Source organism: Mirounga leonina, unplaced genomic scaffold (genome assembly GCF_011800145.1).
Source record: "Mirounga leonina isolate KUSES-001 unplaced genomic scaffold, KU_Mleo_1.0 Mir_98, whole genome shotgun sequence".
Lineage (NCBI taxonomy): Eukaryota > Metazoa > Chordata > Mammalia > Carnivora > Phocidae > Mirounga > Mirounga leonina.
The window spans coordinates 5,180,589-5,198,800 of NW_023270921.1; the positions used below are offsets into that span (position 1 = coordinate 5,180,589).

At 43.7% G+C, this 18,212-nt stretch overlaps 1 protein-coding gene across 2 annotated transcripts in view; it reads left to right on the plus strand.

The window, feature by feature from the left end:
• The window catches only part of LOC118006678 (actin filament-associated protein 1-like 1), a 63,942-nt gene extending 48,131 nt beyond the window's left edge, over positions 1 to 15,811 (plus strand). For both annotated transcript variants that reach the window (XM_034999431.1, XM_034999432.1), the window contains exons 16-19: positions 2,569 to 2,733; positions 9,175 to 9,353; positions 11,398 to 11,526; positions 14,134 to 15,811. In XM_034999431.1, coding sequence (XP_034855322.1) covers positions 2,569 to 2,733; positions 9,175 to 9,353; positions 11,398 to 11,526; positions 14,134 to 14,157 — 497 coding nt within the window. In that variant the 3' untranslated portion in view covers positions 14,158 to 15,811. The remainder of the gene's footprint in view (positions 1 to 2,568; positions 2,734 to 9,174; positions 9,354 to 11,397; positions 11,527 to 14,133) is intronic.
• Positions 15,812 to 18,212: the final 2,401 nt, after the last annotated feature.

The following is an 18,212-nucleotide window of genomic DNA, read 5'->3' on the forward strand; positions in this document are numbered from 1 at the left end:
CTGCGATGTTGCATATATATGGATACACATATATACACATAAAAAATTCACCCTCAACTTCTGTCTGTTCCAAAGGCTAAAAACATTAATAAATTCTGATCTGGGGGAGCAAGTGGAGAAACGAACCCCTCCAAATACCCTCAAGGCAGCTGCCGTGAAGGGCATGGCTCACCTCTGTGTCCCAGCCCGCGCTCTCCCTAGCACCCCATATAGGAGCTGAGTGAATTTTGCCTGATTGCCACACTACGCAATAAAGGCTAAGCATGCCAGACTCTGGTCAATTCTGTTTGATTTCCGACACTAGTCTCTGCTCCTACACGTGATTCACGAGCCGGCTGGCTTCCTGTAGGACAGCATATTCCAAGAGCCTTTTAGTTTTTGCTTTACAGTTCTTCAACGAAGAACTGTACAAACAAAGTCAAGTTCTATTCCTTGCTTTTTGAAGATTTATCTTTTAAAGTACTTTTCTTTATTAGATCTCCACTTCATTAATGTAGATAATCTCTTCTGGGGGTCAGGAGACCTGTATTCCTTTTCCCACTTGATCACTAAATTACTACGTAACTTTGGAAAAGTCCCTTCCCTTCTCTGGGCCTGAGTGTGCCCCCTGCACAGTCAGAGGGTGGTTGTGTCACATTCCTTACACTCTGCTCTCATCGGCACCACCGGAAATACAGGCCTTTATGGAATGCCCATTTTCAAATGGAAAAGTAGGGGTGCCTGGGTGGCTCAGTCGGTTAAGCATCTGACTCTTGATTTTGGCTCAGGTTGCGATCTCAGGGTCTGAAATCAAGCCCCACATTGAGCTCTGCGCTGAGCATGGGGTCTGCTTATGATTCTTTCTCCCTCTCTGCACCCCCAACTCATGCTCGTGCTCGCTCACTCTCTCTCCAAAAATTAAAATTAAAAAATTAAATGGAAAAGTGAACTGAAATAAACATGTAAGATTAAAGAAACCATAAAGCATTCAAACAACAACAACAAAGATAACACAATAGATTCTTTCTTCAAATCAAATATTATATTGAGTGATGTATAAAAGAGATATAAAATACTGGGAATCATAGATGGTGGTTGGGGGTTTTAAGGTCCTTATCTGATAAATATAACACTGACAACACTTTGCTGGTCTACCCATTTATTTTTAGCTTACCAGTCTATAAAATCGAAACTTCTGGGAGAAAACTGCCCTGGGATGCTACTGTGTATCTGGGCAGTTGGGGGAAGTATGGGGCCCCTTCTCTGCCCTCCATGCTTTATTTATTATGATCAGGCTTGAACTGCAGGGTAGTTGGGACAGGAATTGATTTTTGCATGCATCACTGGGTGGCCACTGCCATCCCTATGAGAATTAGAGAGACAAGACCCCATAAATGGGGGTAAACCAAGGGAATCATTCCAAACGCCACACCCCACCAGCTTAAAAGGGCTATGAGTGACTGTCTGAAAAAAATAAATAAATAAAAACTTCCCTGAAACGTTGGACCATGGCATTGCCCCAGCTAGGGCCATAATGCATGGCACAGAGCCCAGAGTTAGACACATATGGGCTCAACCTGGGCTCTGCCATCATTAGCAGTGAGACCCGAGCTCTCTGTGCCTCAGAGCTAATATTAGTAAGTTTTATGAAGATTAAGTGGAAATGAATATAAATGGCCTAGCTTATAGTAAATGCTTGATAAATTTTTGCCATAATTATTTGTAATTGTCCACCATAATGTAGAACCTGCAACAGACTTCTGGGCCCTTCTCTCCTCCAACCCATTTTCCAGGAATAAAGCAGGCAATACCTGACCCAAGGTCTTGATTCTCTGCAGCTCTGAGTTGTATGTCCCTGTCTCCTTGTCTTATATATACCTGAGAGTTGACTGTAAAATGCCCTTTTAAAACTAAGGTGTGTTATACATCACAAAATTTGTTTCATATCATTATCTGACATTTACTAAGCACTTCCACCAGATACCGTATCAAGTATTTTTCATCAATTCTTTCATTTCAAACTTACCACAATGCTGGGGCACCTGGGTGGCTCAGTCGGTTACAACGGCTGCCTTCAGCTCAGGTCATGATCCCAGGATCCTGGGACTAAGTCCCGCATCGGGCTCCCTGCTCAGCAGGGAGTCTACTTCTCCCTCTCACTCTCCCTCTGTGCTCTTTCTCTCGGATAAATGGATAAAATCTTTAAAAAAATTTTTAAAAACTTACCACTATGCTAAGAGGTAAGTTTGATCAATGGTCCCACATTTACAAATGAGGAAACCAAGACCTGGGGGAAAGGCACAGAAACAGCGCAGTTCACTGTTGCCTGATGTCACACAACTAGTAAAGGGGGAAAGAGAACACAAACCTTGGTCTGCCTCATTCCAAAGCCCTTGTTCCTAGTCCCTGTGCTCTGCTGCCTCCCTTTTGCTCCTGTTTCCTTGGAGGTTTCACACACTAAGGATATAGATCTAAGTATTCCCATTTTATAGATGGAGAAGTTGAGGCTGAGAAAGACGCTAAGGCCCCTCCAAGTACCCTTACCAGAGATCAGAAATGGGGGCCTTTGCCTGCCTTCTACTTCTGCAGGTGCCAATCAATACAAGTACGGCAAGAACCGAGCTGAGGAAGATGCCCGGAGGTACCTGGTAGAAAAAGAGAAGCTGGAAAAAGAGAAGGAGACAATCCGGACGGAGCTGATGGCACTGAGGCAGGAGAAGAGGGAGCTGAAGGAAGCCATTCGCAACAACCCAGGTACCTACGTGGGCATGTCCTGGGCACTCAAGCGGGGACCGGGCTCAGCTCTGACACCTCCCGTGGCAGAGGTCAGCTGGTTATCCAGGACAGTGCACTTCTCCTCCCCTTCTTCCTCCTCCTTCTCCTCCTTCTCCTCCTTCTCCTGTTCCTCAACATCATCATCATCATCCTTCCTGACTAATGAAAGTGCCCTCAATCTAATAACTGCTTTTGGGTAAGGGGATAAAAAGGCATCACAAAAAAGTGTACACTTAATGTAGTAAAATTCAATCTGATTTTAGAAATGTTAAAATGAGTGTGCCTTAGAATCAAGGAAATAAGAGATATCATTTTGAACCTCCCAGTAAGTCACTCATTCACGGAAGGGCTGAGCACCCAACCGTGTGAGACACTGGTCCCCGTGCTGGGGAATGATGGACAGACACAGTCCCAGGATCCTCTCCCAAAATCCAGGGCCATGACTCCTTGCAGGCCCAGCCTGCTCTGGGCTCCTCTGCACCCCACCTTCTGCTCTTTCCTTTGAATTCTCTCTATAGCTGTAGTTTGGCATACTTTCAGCGTGAAGTTTGCACACAGGTTTGAGGGAACAGAAGCCTTGTCCTTTATAAAATACATCCAAGGTCACACAGCCCGGTGAGAGTCCGATGGAACCTATGGACCCTTTTCCCAAGGTGAAAAAAAACCCGCAGTTTGCAATGTCACAGACAGTTTCAGTAACCAAGAGCTCATGTGCCCCAGAGCTCAGCCATAGATCGCCTGGGAATCCATACACCTAACAGAGAACTTCTACCTTAAAGGGTAAGGCTTTTTCTGTGTAGCCAAGAACCAGAATCTGTGGGAGGGAAGCATTAAGAGAAAAAAAAAAGAAGGCAGTTTGGCCTCAATACACAGAACTTTCTAAGAGTCAAAACAGGGTTTGGAACAGGCTGACTATCCTCCTTATCCTGCTCAATTTTTTTCTGTAGCACATCACTTTGTAACACTGGATTATTTATTATGTTTATCATTTTTATTTATCGTTTTTTCTCTCTCTCATACACACACATACACACACACGCACACACACACACATATGAGCTCCATAAGGGCAAGGATCTTGGCCTGTTTTTTTTGTTGTTGTTGTTGTTTTTAATAATATATAATGTATTATTTGTTTCAGAGGTACAGGTCTGTGATTCATCAGTCTTACACAATTCACAGCGCTCACCATAGCACATACCCTCCCCAATATCCATCACCCAGCCACCCCATCCCTCCCACCCCCTTTCTCTCCAGCAACCCTCAGTTTGTTTCCTGAAATTAAGAGTCTCTTATGGTTTCTCTCCCTCTCTGGTTTCATCTTGTTCCATTTTTCCCTCCCTTCCCCTGTGATCCTCTGTCTTGTTTCTCAAATTCCACATATCAGTGAGATCATATGATAATTGTCTTTCTCTGATTGACTTATTTCGCTTAGCATAATACCCTCTAGTTCCATCCACACCATTGCAAATGGCAAGATTTCATTTTTTTATGGCTGTCTAATATTCTGTTGTGTATATATACACCACATCTCCTTTATCCATTCATCTGTCGATGGACATCTAAGCTCTTTACGTAGTTTGGCTCTTGTGGACATTGCTGCTATAAACATTGGGGTGCACGTACCCCTTCGGATCACTACATTTGTATCTTTGGGGTAAATACCCAGTAGTCCAATTGCTGGGTCGTAGGGTAGCTCTATTTTCAACTTTTTGAGGAAACTCCATACTGTTTTCCAGAGTGGCTGCACCAGCTTGCATTCCCACCAACAGTGTAGGAGGGTTCCCCTTTCTCTGCATCTTCGCCAACATCTGTCGTTTCCTGACTTGTTAATTTTAGCCATTCTGACTGGTGTGAAGTGGCATCTCATTGAGGTTTTGATTGGATTTCCCTGATGCTGAGCAATGCTGAGCCCTTTTTCATGTGTCTGTGGGCCATTTGGATGTCTTCTTTGCAGAATGTCTGTTCATGTCTTCTGCCCATTTCTTGATTGGATTAGTTGTTCTTTGGGTGTTGAGTTTGGTAAGTTCTTTATAGATTTTGGATACTAGCCTTTTATCTGATATGTCATTTGCAAATATCTTCTCCCATTCTCTCGGTTGTCTTTTGGTTTTGTTGACTGTTTCCTTTGCTGTGCAAAAGCTTTTTATCTTGATGAAGTCCCAAAAGTTCATTTTTGCCCTTGCTTCCCTTGCCTTTGGCGACGTTTCTAGGAAGAAGTTGCTGCAGCTGAGGTCGAAGAGGTTGCTGCCTGTGTTCTCCTCAAGAATTTTGATGGACCCCTGTCTCATATTTAGGCCTTTCATCCATTTTGAGTCTGTTTTTGTGTGTGGTGTAAGGAAATGGTCCAGTTTCATTCTTCTGCATGTGGCTGTCCAATTTTCCCAACACCATTTGTTGAAGAGACTGTCTTTTCTCCATTGGACATTCTTTACTGCTTTGTCGAAGATTAGTTGACCATAGAGTTGGGGTCCATTTCTGGGCTCTCTCTTCTGTTCCATTGATCTATGTGTCTGTTTTTGTGCCAGTACCATACTGTCTTGATGACTGCAGCTTCGTAATAGAGCTTGAAGTCCGGAAGTGTGATGCCATCAGCTTTGCTGTTCTTTTGCAACATTCCTCTGGCTATTCGGGGTCTTTTCTGGTTCCATACAAATTTTAGGATTATTTGTTTCATTTCTTTGAAAAAAGTTGATGGTATTTTGATAGGGATTGCATTAAATGTGTAGATTGCTCTAGGTAGCATTGACATCTTCACAATATTTGTTCTTCCAATCCATGAGCATGGAATGTTTTTCTTTTTCTTTGTGTCTTCCTGAATTTCCTTCATGAATATTCTATAGTTTTCTGAGTACAGATTCTGTGCCTCTTTGGTTAGATTTATTCCTAGGTATCTTATGGTTTTGGGTGCAATTGTAAATGGGATCGACTCCTTAATTTCTCTTTCTTCTGTCTTGTTGTTGGTGTATAGAAATGCCACTGATTTCTGTGCATTGATTTTATATCCTGTGACTTTACTGAATTCCTGTATGAGTTCTAGCAGTTTTGGGGTGTAGTCTTTTGGGTTTTCCACATAAAGTATCATATCATCTGCAAAGAGTGAGAGTTTGACTTCTTCTTTGCCGATTAGGATGCCTTTTATTTATTTTTGTTGTCTGATTGCTGAGGCTAGGACTTCTAGTACTATGTTGAATAGCAGTGGTGATAGTGGACATCCCTGCCGTGTTCCTGACCTCAGGGGGAAAGCTCTCAGTTTTTCCCCATTGAGAATGATATTCGCTGTAGGTTTTTCATAGATAGCTTTTATGATACTGAGGTATGTACCCTCAATCCCTACACTCTGAAGAGTTTTAATCAAGAAAGGATGCTGTACTTTGTCAAATGCTTTTTCTGCATCTACTGAGAATATCATATGGTTCTTGTTCTTTCTTTTATTAATGTAGTGTATCACATCGATTGATTTGTGGATGTTGAACCAAACTTGCAGCCCAGGAATAAATCCCACTTGGTCGTGGTGAATAATCCTTTTAATGTACTGTTGGATCCTACTGGCTAGTATTTTGGTGAGAATTTTTGCATCCATGTTCATCAGGGATATTGGTCTGTAATTCTCCTTTTCGATGGGGTCCTTGTCTGGTTTTGGGATCAAGGTGTAATGCTGGCCTCATAAAATGAGTTTGGAAGTTTTCCTTCCATTTCTATTTTTTGGAACAATTTCAGAAGAATAGGTATTAAATTATTCTTTAAATGTTTGGTAGAATTCCCCTGGAAAACCATCTGGCCCTGGGCTCTTGTTTGTTGGGAGATTTTTGATTACTGCTTCAATTTCCTTACTGGTTATGGGTCTATTTAGGTTTTCCATTTCTTCCTGGTTCAGTTTTGGTAGTTTTTACATCTCTACGAATGCATCCATTTCTTCCAGATTGTCTAATTTGCTAGCATATAGTTGCTCATTATATGTTCTTAAAATTGTTTATATTTCTTTGGTGTTGGTTGTTATCTCTCCTATTTCATTTATGATTTTATTTATTTGGGTCATTTCTCTTTTCTTTTTGATAAGTCTGGCCAGGTGTTTATCAATCTTGTTAATTCTTTCAAAGAACCAGCTCCTAGTTTCATTGATCTGTTCTACTGTTCTTTTGGTTTCTATTTCATTGATTTCTGCTCTGATCTTTATTATTTCTCTTTTCCTGCTGGGTTTAGGCTTTATTTGCTTGTCTTTCTCCAGCTCCTTTAGGTGTAGGGTTAGGTTGTGTATTTGAGACCTTTCTTGTTTCTTGAGAAAGGCTTGTATTGCTATATACTTTCCTCTTAGGACTGCCTTTGCTGCCTCCCAAAGATTTTGAACAGTTGTGTTTTCATTTTCATTTGTTTCCATGAATTTTTTTAATTCTTCTTTAATTTCCTGGTTGACCTATTCATTCTTTAGTAGGATGCTCTTTAGCCTCCATGTATTTGAGTTCTTTCCGACTTTCCTCTTGTGATTGAGTTCTAGTTTCAAAGCATTGTGGTCTGAAAATAGGCAGGAAATGATCCCAATCTTTTGGTACCCATTGAGACCTGATTTGTGACCCAGGCTGTGATCTATTCTGGAGAATGTTCCATGTGCACTAGAGAAGAATGTGTATTCTGTTGCTTTGGGATGGAATGTTCTGAATATATCTGTGAAGTCCATTTGGTCCAGTGTGTCATTTAAAGCCTTTATTTCCTTGTTGATCTTTTGCTTAGATGATCTGTCCATTTCAGTGAGGGGGGTGTTAAAGTCCCCTACTATTATTGTATTATTGTCAATGTGTTTCTTTGATTTTGTTATTAATTGGCTTATATAATTGGCTGCTCCCACGTTAGGGGCATAAATATTTAAAATTATTAGATCTTCTTGTTGGATAGACCCTTTAAGTATGATATAGTGTCCTTCCTCATCTCTTATTATAGTCTTTGGTTTAAAATCTAATTTGTCTGATATAAGGATTGCCACCCCAGCTTTCTTTTGATGTCCATTAACATGGTAAATGGTTTTCCACCCCCTCACTTTAAATCTGGAGGTGTCTTTGGGTCTAAAATGAGTCTCTTACAGACAGCATATCAATGGGTCTTGTTTTTTTATCCAATCTGATACCCTATGTCTTTTGATTGGGGCATTTAGCCCATTTACATTCAGGGTAACCACCGAAAGATATGAATTTAGTGTCTTGGCCTGTTTTGTAACAGCACCTGGTACAAAGTAAGCACTAAGCACCCAATAAGTATTTACTGAATAGAATGAATGAGTGAATGAATGAATGAAACTAACTTTTAAACCTGGTAAGACCTAACACAACTCTTGGCATGAGAAGATACTAATACAGGTTTGTTAGTTTAGATTAAAAAGCAGAAAATCCCAGTAGGGGATTATAACTCAGTTACAATTAAGAGAAACCAAAGTGAAACTGGCTTAGAAATGAAAAGACGGACACCTGGGTGGCTCAGCCAGTTGAGTGTTGTACTCTTGATTTCAGCCAGGTCCTGATTTCAAGAGCATGAGATTGAGCCCAGAGCCCAGCCTAGCACTGGGCTTCGTGCACAGTGGGGAGTCTGCTTCTCTCCCTCTCCCTTTGCCCCTTCCCCTGTGCTCTCTCTCTCTCAAATAAATAAATCTTTAAAAAAAAAATGAAATTCCAAAAAAAAGCATTAAGAAAAATGTAGGGATACCTGGCTTGCTCAGTTGGTAGAGCATACAACTCTTGACCTCAGGGTCATGAGTTCAAACCCTCTATTGGGCTTAGACCTTATTTTAAAAAAAGAAAAAGAAAGAAAAAAATTTAATTGGAAAACTGAGCAATCAGATATAGCAAGTTCCAGGGATTTAAATGTATCACCAGAAAGTATATTTCTCTAATTCTGGCTTCTGCCTTCCTCCGTTGGCTTCATTCTGTGCCCCTCGTGGTGGCATAATGGCTACACAGCTCTAGCCCTCAGCCAATCCTCTCAGCTGCCCCAGGAGAGAAAACTTCTCTTCCCAATGGACCCCACAAAAGCCTCAGGATTCACTCTGATTGGACCAACTTTGATCTCTAAACCAACCACTGTGACCAGAAGATGGAGATAGGTTATGGACCAGGTCCAAGTTATATGCCAACCCCTTGAACTAAAAGTGAGGTCAGCTCCATCCAAACTAGAGGGAATGGTAGGAGAATGTGGTTTCCCAGGGGAAAATCAAGGTTCTATATCCAGAAGGTGGGGCAATAGGTACAGAGCAGGTAAAAAACTATACAACCCAGCATGGAGCTGGAACCCCAGGCCCAGAGTCCATCTCTGAGTAGGAACTAAGGGCTGGAAAAACCCTCTGGGAGGGACAGACTAGAACCTGAGGTCCTGCCGAATTCCCTGAGGCTTCAGGCCAGGCTCGGCTGTTTCTCACACATGTCTCTGGACACACAGGAGCAAAGTTAAAGGTTCTGGAGGAGGCCGTGGCTGCCCTGGAAGCTCAGTGTCGGGCAAAGGAGGAGCGCCGGATCGACCTGGAGCTGCGACTGGTGGCTGTGAAGGAGCGCTTGCAGAGATCCCTGGCAGGGGGCCCAGCCCTGGGGCTCTCCGTGGGCAGCAAGAACAAGAGTGGGGTGAGTCCATGCCCTTCTGGGCCAGAGACAGCTGCTTCTTAATCCCCTCACAAGCTATAGATCTTCATGATCACTCTTTGGGGGTAGGGATTATACTTATTAACAGATGAGCAAGCGAACACCCAAAGAGGAGCGGGAACATGCCAAAAGAGAGCCTCCCAAAGAGCAGGTGGCACTGGGAGGGGACTCTCAGAGCAGTTTCCGCCTGTGTTGTCTCCCCCCGCAGCCCTGACGTTTTATCCTGAATGTGATCCTAGAAGTAGCCTTTGGGTTACTGATAAGTATAACTATGATATGTTGAGTAAGAATAACAATTGTGTGTTGAACAATAACCATAGGTCAGTACAGCATTTTAACTTCTGTTATCTCATATGATCTTCACGGTAGTCCTGGGAGGTAGAGCTAGGTGTATTGGCACCACTGGACGTACAAGGAAACAGAGGTCGAGATGTTGAAGGACTTACTCAAGGTCATTCAGTTAAGTAGGAGGCAGGATCCGCAATCCAGGAAGTCTGACTCCAGAGCCTGGTGTTAGCCATGGTACACATGCCCTGTCTTAGGGCCCCCGGTGTACCAGGCTGTCCTCTGGGCTTTGCAGATCCATCATCTCCAGTGCTCCAAGCAACCCTGCAAGGTAGATACTGTCACCCCGACTGAGAACCGCCCAGGGAGAACTTGGCTGACCTCCGTCTCCATCTGAGTGTCTCAGCCTCAGCACTACCGACATTTGGGGCCAATAATTCTTTTTATAGGGGACTGCCGTGTGCATTGTCGGATGTTTAGCAGCATTCTGAGCCTCTACCCACTAGATGTCTGTAGCTCCACACCCAGTTGACAACTAGGAATGTCTCCAGAAATTGCCAAACGTCCCCTGGAAGGGCAAAATCACCCCCATTTGGGAACCACTGGTCTAAATTACCAAGAGTCCCATGTGTTATTCTTTCTCATGGCACTTAGCCACAATTTATGTAAATGTGTGTATATGGATATACGTGTGTGTGTATGTGTGTATATTTATGTGTCCTTACTTGTCTAATGTCTGTCTCCCCCACTGGATTGTATTTTTATTAAAAATTGGACTATGTCTGTTTTATCATTATAGCCTTAGCCTTTTACAGAGTCTGCAGATTAGGAGTGCAACAAATGTTTGTTGAATGAATAAAAGTTATGCCTGCTTTCAGACAAGGACATGGAGACTCAGAGAGATGAAATAACTTGTCTGATAGATTTGAGTTGTCACTGGGAACTGCATTCTTACTGTTGTTGTCTGAGGCCTCATTGCCTGGTCAGACCACATCCGATGTCTCCGAAGCTAGGCCGTTCCTTCTGCCCCCCTGCTTCTTCTCCATGGGGCTTTCCAACCTCAGTTACAGATGAAGAGCTTAAAGGACAAAGGCAAACCCACAGAGGGCTGGAGGAGGAGCTAGAAGTGGTTCACTCATCCCAGCTGCTTCCTCACCAGTGTGCCCTGAAATTCACATTCCAGATGGCTTTTCCCACTACTTGTGATCCTTTTTGCTGGCCTTTGGAGATAAAGAGAAGTCTTCTCTAAATTCCCTGCAGGCTTAGCCGTTAATATGCCACACTTAAGGAACTACATCCAGTAACGTACTAAGCAATTATCTGGAAAAGTTAAGGGGTGAAGGCACTACAGAAGAGAAGGAATACAGGGGAGAGGTGAAGAGAGAGGGCGGTGGGGTTTGAATCCCGGCTCTCCCACTCACCAGCTGTGTGACCTTGAGCAGTGACTTGACCTTCCCATTTTCCTTATCTGCAAAATAGGATGCTTAATAATGGTACCTACTTCAGAGGCTTGGAAAGGCTAAATGAGCTAATCCACACAAAGCCTGGTGCATGTGAGGGGTCAGTAATTTTAGACGTCATTACTTTTATTCCAAGGCCCTCAAGTGGTCTTCCTTGCCTCGCCCTGTTTGGTGCTGGCATGTGTGCACAGCGCCTTCTATTTGCATGCTTTGGAGGGCAAGCCAGGTGTGGGTAGCCATCATTAGGCCTCACCTATGTAACTATTTCTCCTCATCAACAGGAAACTGCAAATAAACCCCAGAACAATGCCCCAGAGCAACCTCTCCCTGTCAACTGTATTTCTGAGCTGAGGAAGAGAAGCCCATCCATCGTAACCTCCAACCAAGGAAGGGTGCTACAGAAAGCCAAGGTACAGCAATAGCTCAGCGAATTAAAATCCAGAGATCTGGCAGCCTCCTTTCCATGGAACCTCACCAAGAGGTTCTCGGCCCCACCTCTTCCGGTTCAAAGTCCCAGGCTCACTCCATGATACTGGCCCACAGTCCGATCCTCTTGGGGCCAGCTGTGTTCCAGAACTTTTGGGATTTTAGAAAGGTAATACAGTACATATACTGTATATGATGAAAAACCCCAAAAACTTCTCAGGAAGTACCCTGAAAGCACACATGTTAAGAATTCTACAAGAAGGCATGTGAATATTCACACCATGTGGAGTAGATTATAAACAGCCTCACATCAGTTCAGGTCAGGTTTTGCACCAATTGTGTTTGTGCCAAAACACTTGAGAAAAGTCTTGGTTTCAGAGCTTTCTGGATTTCAGAATTGGGGATAAGAAATTGTGGACTTGAGGGGTACCTGGGTGGCTCAGTTGGTTAAGGATCTGCCTTCAGCTCAGGTCATGATCCCAGCGTCCTGGGATGGAGCACTTCTTTGGGCTCCCTGCTCAGCAGGGAACCTGCTTCTCCCTCTCCCCTTGCTCCTCCACCCTGCTCATGCTCTCTCTCTCTTTCTCTCTCAAATGAATAAATAAAATCTTAAAAAAAAGAAAGAAAGAAAGAAAGAAATTGTGGACTTGAAAAACAAACACCTGAGCATTAGGACATGAGATTAGAGAAGTAACCAGCCAGAGACTGGATCATCTAGACTATACAGCAGCAAACTTTGTCTATAAAGGTAAATATTTGAGCTTGTGGACCACAGAGTTTCTTTTAGGATGAGTCAGCTCTGCCACTGTAGCAGGAAAGTAGACAACTTGTAAACAAATGATGGATATGGCTGTGTCCCAATAAAACTTTATTTATGGACACTGAGATTTGTATTTCATACCATTTTCACATGTCGAGAAAAATTATTCTTTTGATATGTTTTCAAACATTTAGAAAGGTAAAAACCATTCTTAGTTGATGGGTGTTACAAAAACACACACTGTGCCAGATATGGCCTGTAGGCCAGTTTGTTTCTCTTTGATCCTTGTAGGCCATTGGAAGAACTGTGAATTTTGTTCTAACATAATGGAAAGTCATTGGCAAGTTTTGAGCAAAAAAATCTGTGGATATGAATTACATTTTTAAAAGACCATTCTGGGGATGCCTGGGTGGCTCAGTCGGTTAAGCATCTGCCTTAGGCTCAGGTCATGATCCCAGGGTCCCAGGATGGAGCCCCACATTGGGCTCCTTGCTCAGCAGGGAGCCTGCTTCACCCTCTGCCTGCTGCTTCCCCTGCTTGTACTCTCTCTCTCTGACAGATAAAATCTTTAAAAAAATTTTTTTAATAAATAAATATTTAAATAATAAAAAATAAATAAAAAATAAAAGACCATTCTGGGGGTGCCTGTGTGGCTCAGTTGGTTAAATGTCAGACTCTTGATTTAGGCTCAGGTTGTGATCTCAAGGTCATGATCTCAGGGTCTTGAGGTCGAGCCCCGCATGAGACTCCACGCTGGGTGTGGAGCCTACTTAAGATTCTCTCCCTCTCAGGCGCCTGGGTGGCTCAGTTGGTTAAGCGACTGCCTTCAGCTCAGGTCATGATCCTGGAGTTCCTGGATCGAGTCCCACATCAGGCTCCCTGCTCAGCAGGGGGTCTGCTTCTCCCTCTGCCCTCTTCCCTCTCGTGCTCTCTGTCTCTCATTCTCTCTCTCTCAAATAAATAAATCTTTAAAAAAAAAAAAAAAGATTCTCTCCCTCTGCCCCTCCCCCTGCCTCACGTGTGCTCTCTCTCTTAAAAAAAAAAAAAAAGACCATTCTGGAACAATGTTGAGAGCTGATAAGGGGATAGGGGAAACCAGTTAGGAGTCATCCAGATGAGAGATGAGAAGGGTATAGTGGGGGTGATTCGAAGTGGCTGGCTTTGGAGGTAAAGCCAAAGGATTTGCTGATGGGGATGTGGAGGATGAGGAGGAGAAAGGAATCAAGGATGACTCCTAAGTCATTGCCCTGAGCAGCTGCAGTTTAGATGGTGAAGACTGGAAGAAGAGCAGCAGGTTGGGAGTGGGGAATCCTCCTAGCAAGAATGTTTGAGCCATCCCATTCTACCCAGGTTCACACCATCACCTCCAGAGCTGGCTGAAAACCCTATGCATCATTTGTGGGTAAAAAGCCATTCACTACTGGCCAGGACTTCAGTATCCCTCCCAGATGAAGCCCTACATGGCTCCAGGGGAAAGAAGGGAGGCAGGTGGGCTGCCTGCCTTCACCCTTCCTTGCCAAACTGCTTTGTCTTCTCTCTCCTCAGCCTCCTACCTCACCCCACCCCAGCATTAGAGCCAAGCAGAGACTAGCCTCAGTTTCCTTGTCTGAGAAAGACAAACTTTGTGATATTTGAGCACCCATAAAGATGAGGCCCAGAGTGGAGAAAGGACTTACCCACGGCTACCAAAGGAGGGTGAGACTAGGACCCGTGGCTCTCTAATCTGGCCAGTGGAGATCTTTATGTAATTAGGTACAGTGGAATGTTTTTATTCTGCAAGTCACACTAGAATATTCAGCAACCTGATTTTTCTTGTCTTTCTGGACTTTAGGAATGGGAAATGAAGAAGACCTAGAAAAAGGATGAAGATTTCATTCCAAAGGAAATACAAGATTGTATTGGAAACACTTTTTTCACAAGGAGATGCCAGAACACTGGAAGTAGCCCCCACTGGAAGTAGCCTCTCCAGGGCACCCAAGAGACCAGCCTTTATTGTCTGCATGATTACAGGGGATATGGGGAGGGAAGAAATGGAAGGGAAGAGGGACATGGAGGGTGTCCTTGTCACTTCCCAGAGGGTGGAAAACAGGGGTGGAGGGAGATAGAAATCTGCACGGTTGTAAAGGTTTTGTTAAATGTCTTTGCCCTCACTGCTGAAGAAGAAATGAAAGCACATGTGAATAAGCCATTCCATCCCATTCTAGCGTCCCACTCCCAGGCTGTAGGTCAGAGGAAGACAGTGCTTGAAGCATCGGCAGGTAGTACCGTACAAAGAGACAAGCCTTGATCATCTGCTCACACTTGTGCCATTTGGATTCATATTGGGCATCCGTGACAACCTCTGGGCAACATAAAGAGGCCAAAAAAATCAACAGAATTTCCCTGCCTGCGTAAAGGTGAACAAAAGCTACAGACAACATGCAAATTCTGCAATCATTCCCTATGTGCTTCAGAACTGGGCAGATGTGGCTACCAGAACCCCGCATTTGAGTTGTTTTCAAATTAGAGATCTGATACGCAGCAGGCGAGGGGAGGTTCAGCAGCGGACTTATTTTCAGGTCACAGTGAGAGACAGGAACGTGGATTTCTAACGTCCACAGGATGTTGCAGGCATTGGAGGGTGGGGTCATTTGTGGTCAGTCAGGTCCTTTACCTATTTCATATGACACTCAGGCTCCAGGAGCTAGGGCTAGAAATCCAACTGATGCTCAGTATGTCTTTATCTTGATTTTGCACTTGAGGGTTCTCCAGTCTGCACTTCATATCTGCTGTCAGGGAGAACCAAAGGACAGTGGCTCATTTCTGCCAGGAGTGCCTTTTACTAACACTTCATACTTTTATAGGGAAGCAAGAACCTCAAGTCTTGGGCACTCCCCTTACTGTGCCACTCATTACTTTCTCAAGACTGTAGGCACTTTTTAGGTCTTTACATTTCCTTCCAAAAAAGATAAAACCTGTTAACTGTTAAGAGCTCAAAGGTTACTCCAGGAGAGAGAAAGAAAATCCCAGAATAACCTTTGGACACTTTGCTGGAGGTTTCACGTACTTTACCCTACCTAGGGCTTTACATACTTTTGCCTTATCCCAACTTTACCACTCTTTGAGGTAGCTGGAGACCAGAACAGGGAAAATAACCTGACCAAAATCACCTAGCTGGTCAGAGGCAGAGCAAAAGGCTTAGGGCCTATGAGCCTGGATCCACACAGGGCTGGGTTTGAGCCCTGCCTCTGCCACTAACCAGCTGGTGAGTCTGGGAAAGTCACTTGATCTCTCTGATTCTTGTTTTCTTTATCTGTGAAACCCAGGTTGACAGTTCCATTTTCCTCCCAAGACTATTGGGGAAACTCAATGAGATAGTATATGGGAAACATCTTGCACACTGTCTGAGAAATAGGAAATGCTCAGTCGATAGTGGCTCTTATTATTAGCTAGATAAGAAATGTCTGACTAAAACTCCCGTGTTCTTTCCACTGAAGAAATGTTTATATGGTAATCAAAGCCATCAAAAAGCTAAAAAACAACTAATCCATAATTGACAGTCTTCATCCAGATTCCACTTAAACATCTTCAATGAAAAAGCAGCTCACATAATCTGGATTGTTAATGTTCTTTCTAAAAATGTGGATCCTAGAATGACACCCAACACTCCAGTTATGTCCTCAGCATGTATTCTTCCTCATGCAGTTATTTGGGGGTTGAGCATTTTTCCCCACCGATAGATCTTGGGGATCATTGATAGGGGGAACACTACAGAGTTAATAATAAACATTTATTGAACACTCCATGCCTCAGGCACTGTGTTCACAAGGTTCACAAGCACACAACCTGTGCAGTCACAAAGATTAGTAAGGCCCTGGGCTTGGTTTAATGCTCTGCCCTTACCCTCTTAATAATTTTTGAACAAGGGGTGTCACATTTTCCTTTTGCTCTTTAAATTGCGTAGCCAGTCCTGGTGCTAACTAATCACTTTTCCAGGCATCATCCCTTTTGTTTTCACTAAAACTCTGTGAGATAGGCTCTATTATCTCAGTTTTCAGTGAGGGAAACTGAAGCCCAGAGGGGTTATGTAACTTGCAGGAGCCCACAGGAAGTGGTGGAGGCAGCAGCCCTTCCTCTTAGTTCCAAGGTTCCATTTCATCCATGCCTTACCCCACCACCCCTCTTGCACTGCAGCATTCAGAAGCACACTAGCACTTAATAAATAGATGATGGATGTACATATGCAGCATATTTGGTATAAGTCAGTTAGCTAAGAGAAGTGTAAACAAAATGGCTAAAGCATAGATGCCAGTCCTCATCTGTTAAAATGCTTTGTTTGGCTTTTTGTTTTTGTTTTTGTTTTTTTCAAGGTATAGGCTCATGGCTCTAGGGTGGATTTGAAGCTCCATCCTTCCTGACACTGCCAAGTGTTGGGACTATCAGATTTCTAGTGTCCCTGGATCCTCAGTGGGGGACCCTGAGCAGGTGTACCAACCCCTCTGAGCCTCACTTTTCTCAAATGTAAAAGGGGATCATAATCCCTCCTTGACCCACGTTGCCCTTCTCCTGAGGCCAAAAGGAAGCATCAGGTGTTGGTTACAACACATTTGGGCTGGGCCACGAATAGAATAAAAAGATGCAAAAGTCTCCAGCTCTGTTCTCAGGGAACTGACAGACAAGCAGAGAGAAAATTTGACCCAAATAGCTACAGTACAAGTAAGCCATGTTATGGTGATGAGGGCACACTTCCCATTCCTTACCTTAAGGACTACCCAGTAACTAGTCTGGCAACTCCAAGTGCCCTCAACCCTAATCACCAATCTATCCTCACTTCCTGACAGTTTTCCATACTAAATCTCTCTAAAATTCATCCACTTCCTCCTATCTCCACTGACATCAACCATTAATTCATTCAACAAATATTTGTTGAGAACCTACTATGTATACCTACTGTACTAGATGTCAGAAATCATGACTGTGAACAAGACACGCACCCTCTTGCTCAAACTCTAGTTGGGAGAACAAACAAAAAGAAAACAAAACAAATAAAATACAAATATGGAACCAGAAATGTGCTAGACACACCTAAAATAGTAGCTACTTTAGATAGGGTGTTACAAAGGTCTATTAAGGGGTCTCCAGGACAGAATACAGCCCTCCCTTGCATGGACTAGTACAACAGCTTGTCTCCCTACCTCTTTGCTTAGACCCAGCAATCTCCATCATACAGGAGTCAAAGCGACCCATTAAACATGTAAAGGTTTTGTAACATGTTCCCATTGCAATGAGAGTTAAGACTCAAGTTCATTCAACAAAAAATTTGTGTACTACATTAAGACACTGTTTCATCGTTCATTGGCAATAACCAACTCCTCTCTGCCCTAATGGAGTTCACATTCCAGTGAAGGGAAATGAGAAAATACACATTAAAAAACATAGCGAAGTCAGAAAACAAGGGAACTGGAGAAAAAAGCAGGGAAGAGTGATGGCGGAATTGGGCTTCAAGTTTTTTAAATCCCTCGCGTGATCTGTTCCGCTGTGTTGTGTTGCCTGGCCCTCTTTCCCCCATAGTTCAGCGCCTTACTCGCAATATACTCTCCCTCTGGACTGGTCTTTGCAGATGCTGTTTACCTCTACCTGAACCACTTTCCTCCTCTTTTCATCTACTCATTCTTCAGCTTTCAGTTCGAGTATTTCCTCTGGGGAAACTGCCCACACTTGGCCACAGCGTATTCCACGCTTCCGCGGCACCACGCCCCCCACCTTTAACCACCAGTCATATTTTGACTTGAAGTCGCGTTTGCATTCACTTATTGTTTACAATTTCACGGAAGCTCCTTGAGGGTACAGCTGCGATTCCCTGTGCTGGCGGCGGACTTCGCGAGCAGCACCGAGCCTAAGTCCCGCCACAGAAACCCGTCCTACGCGCCC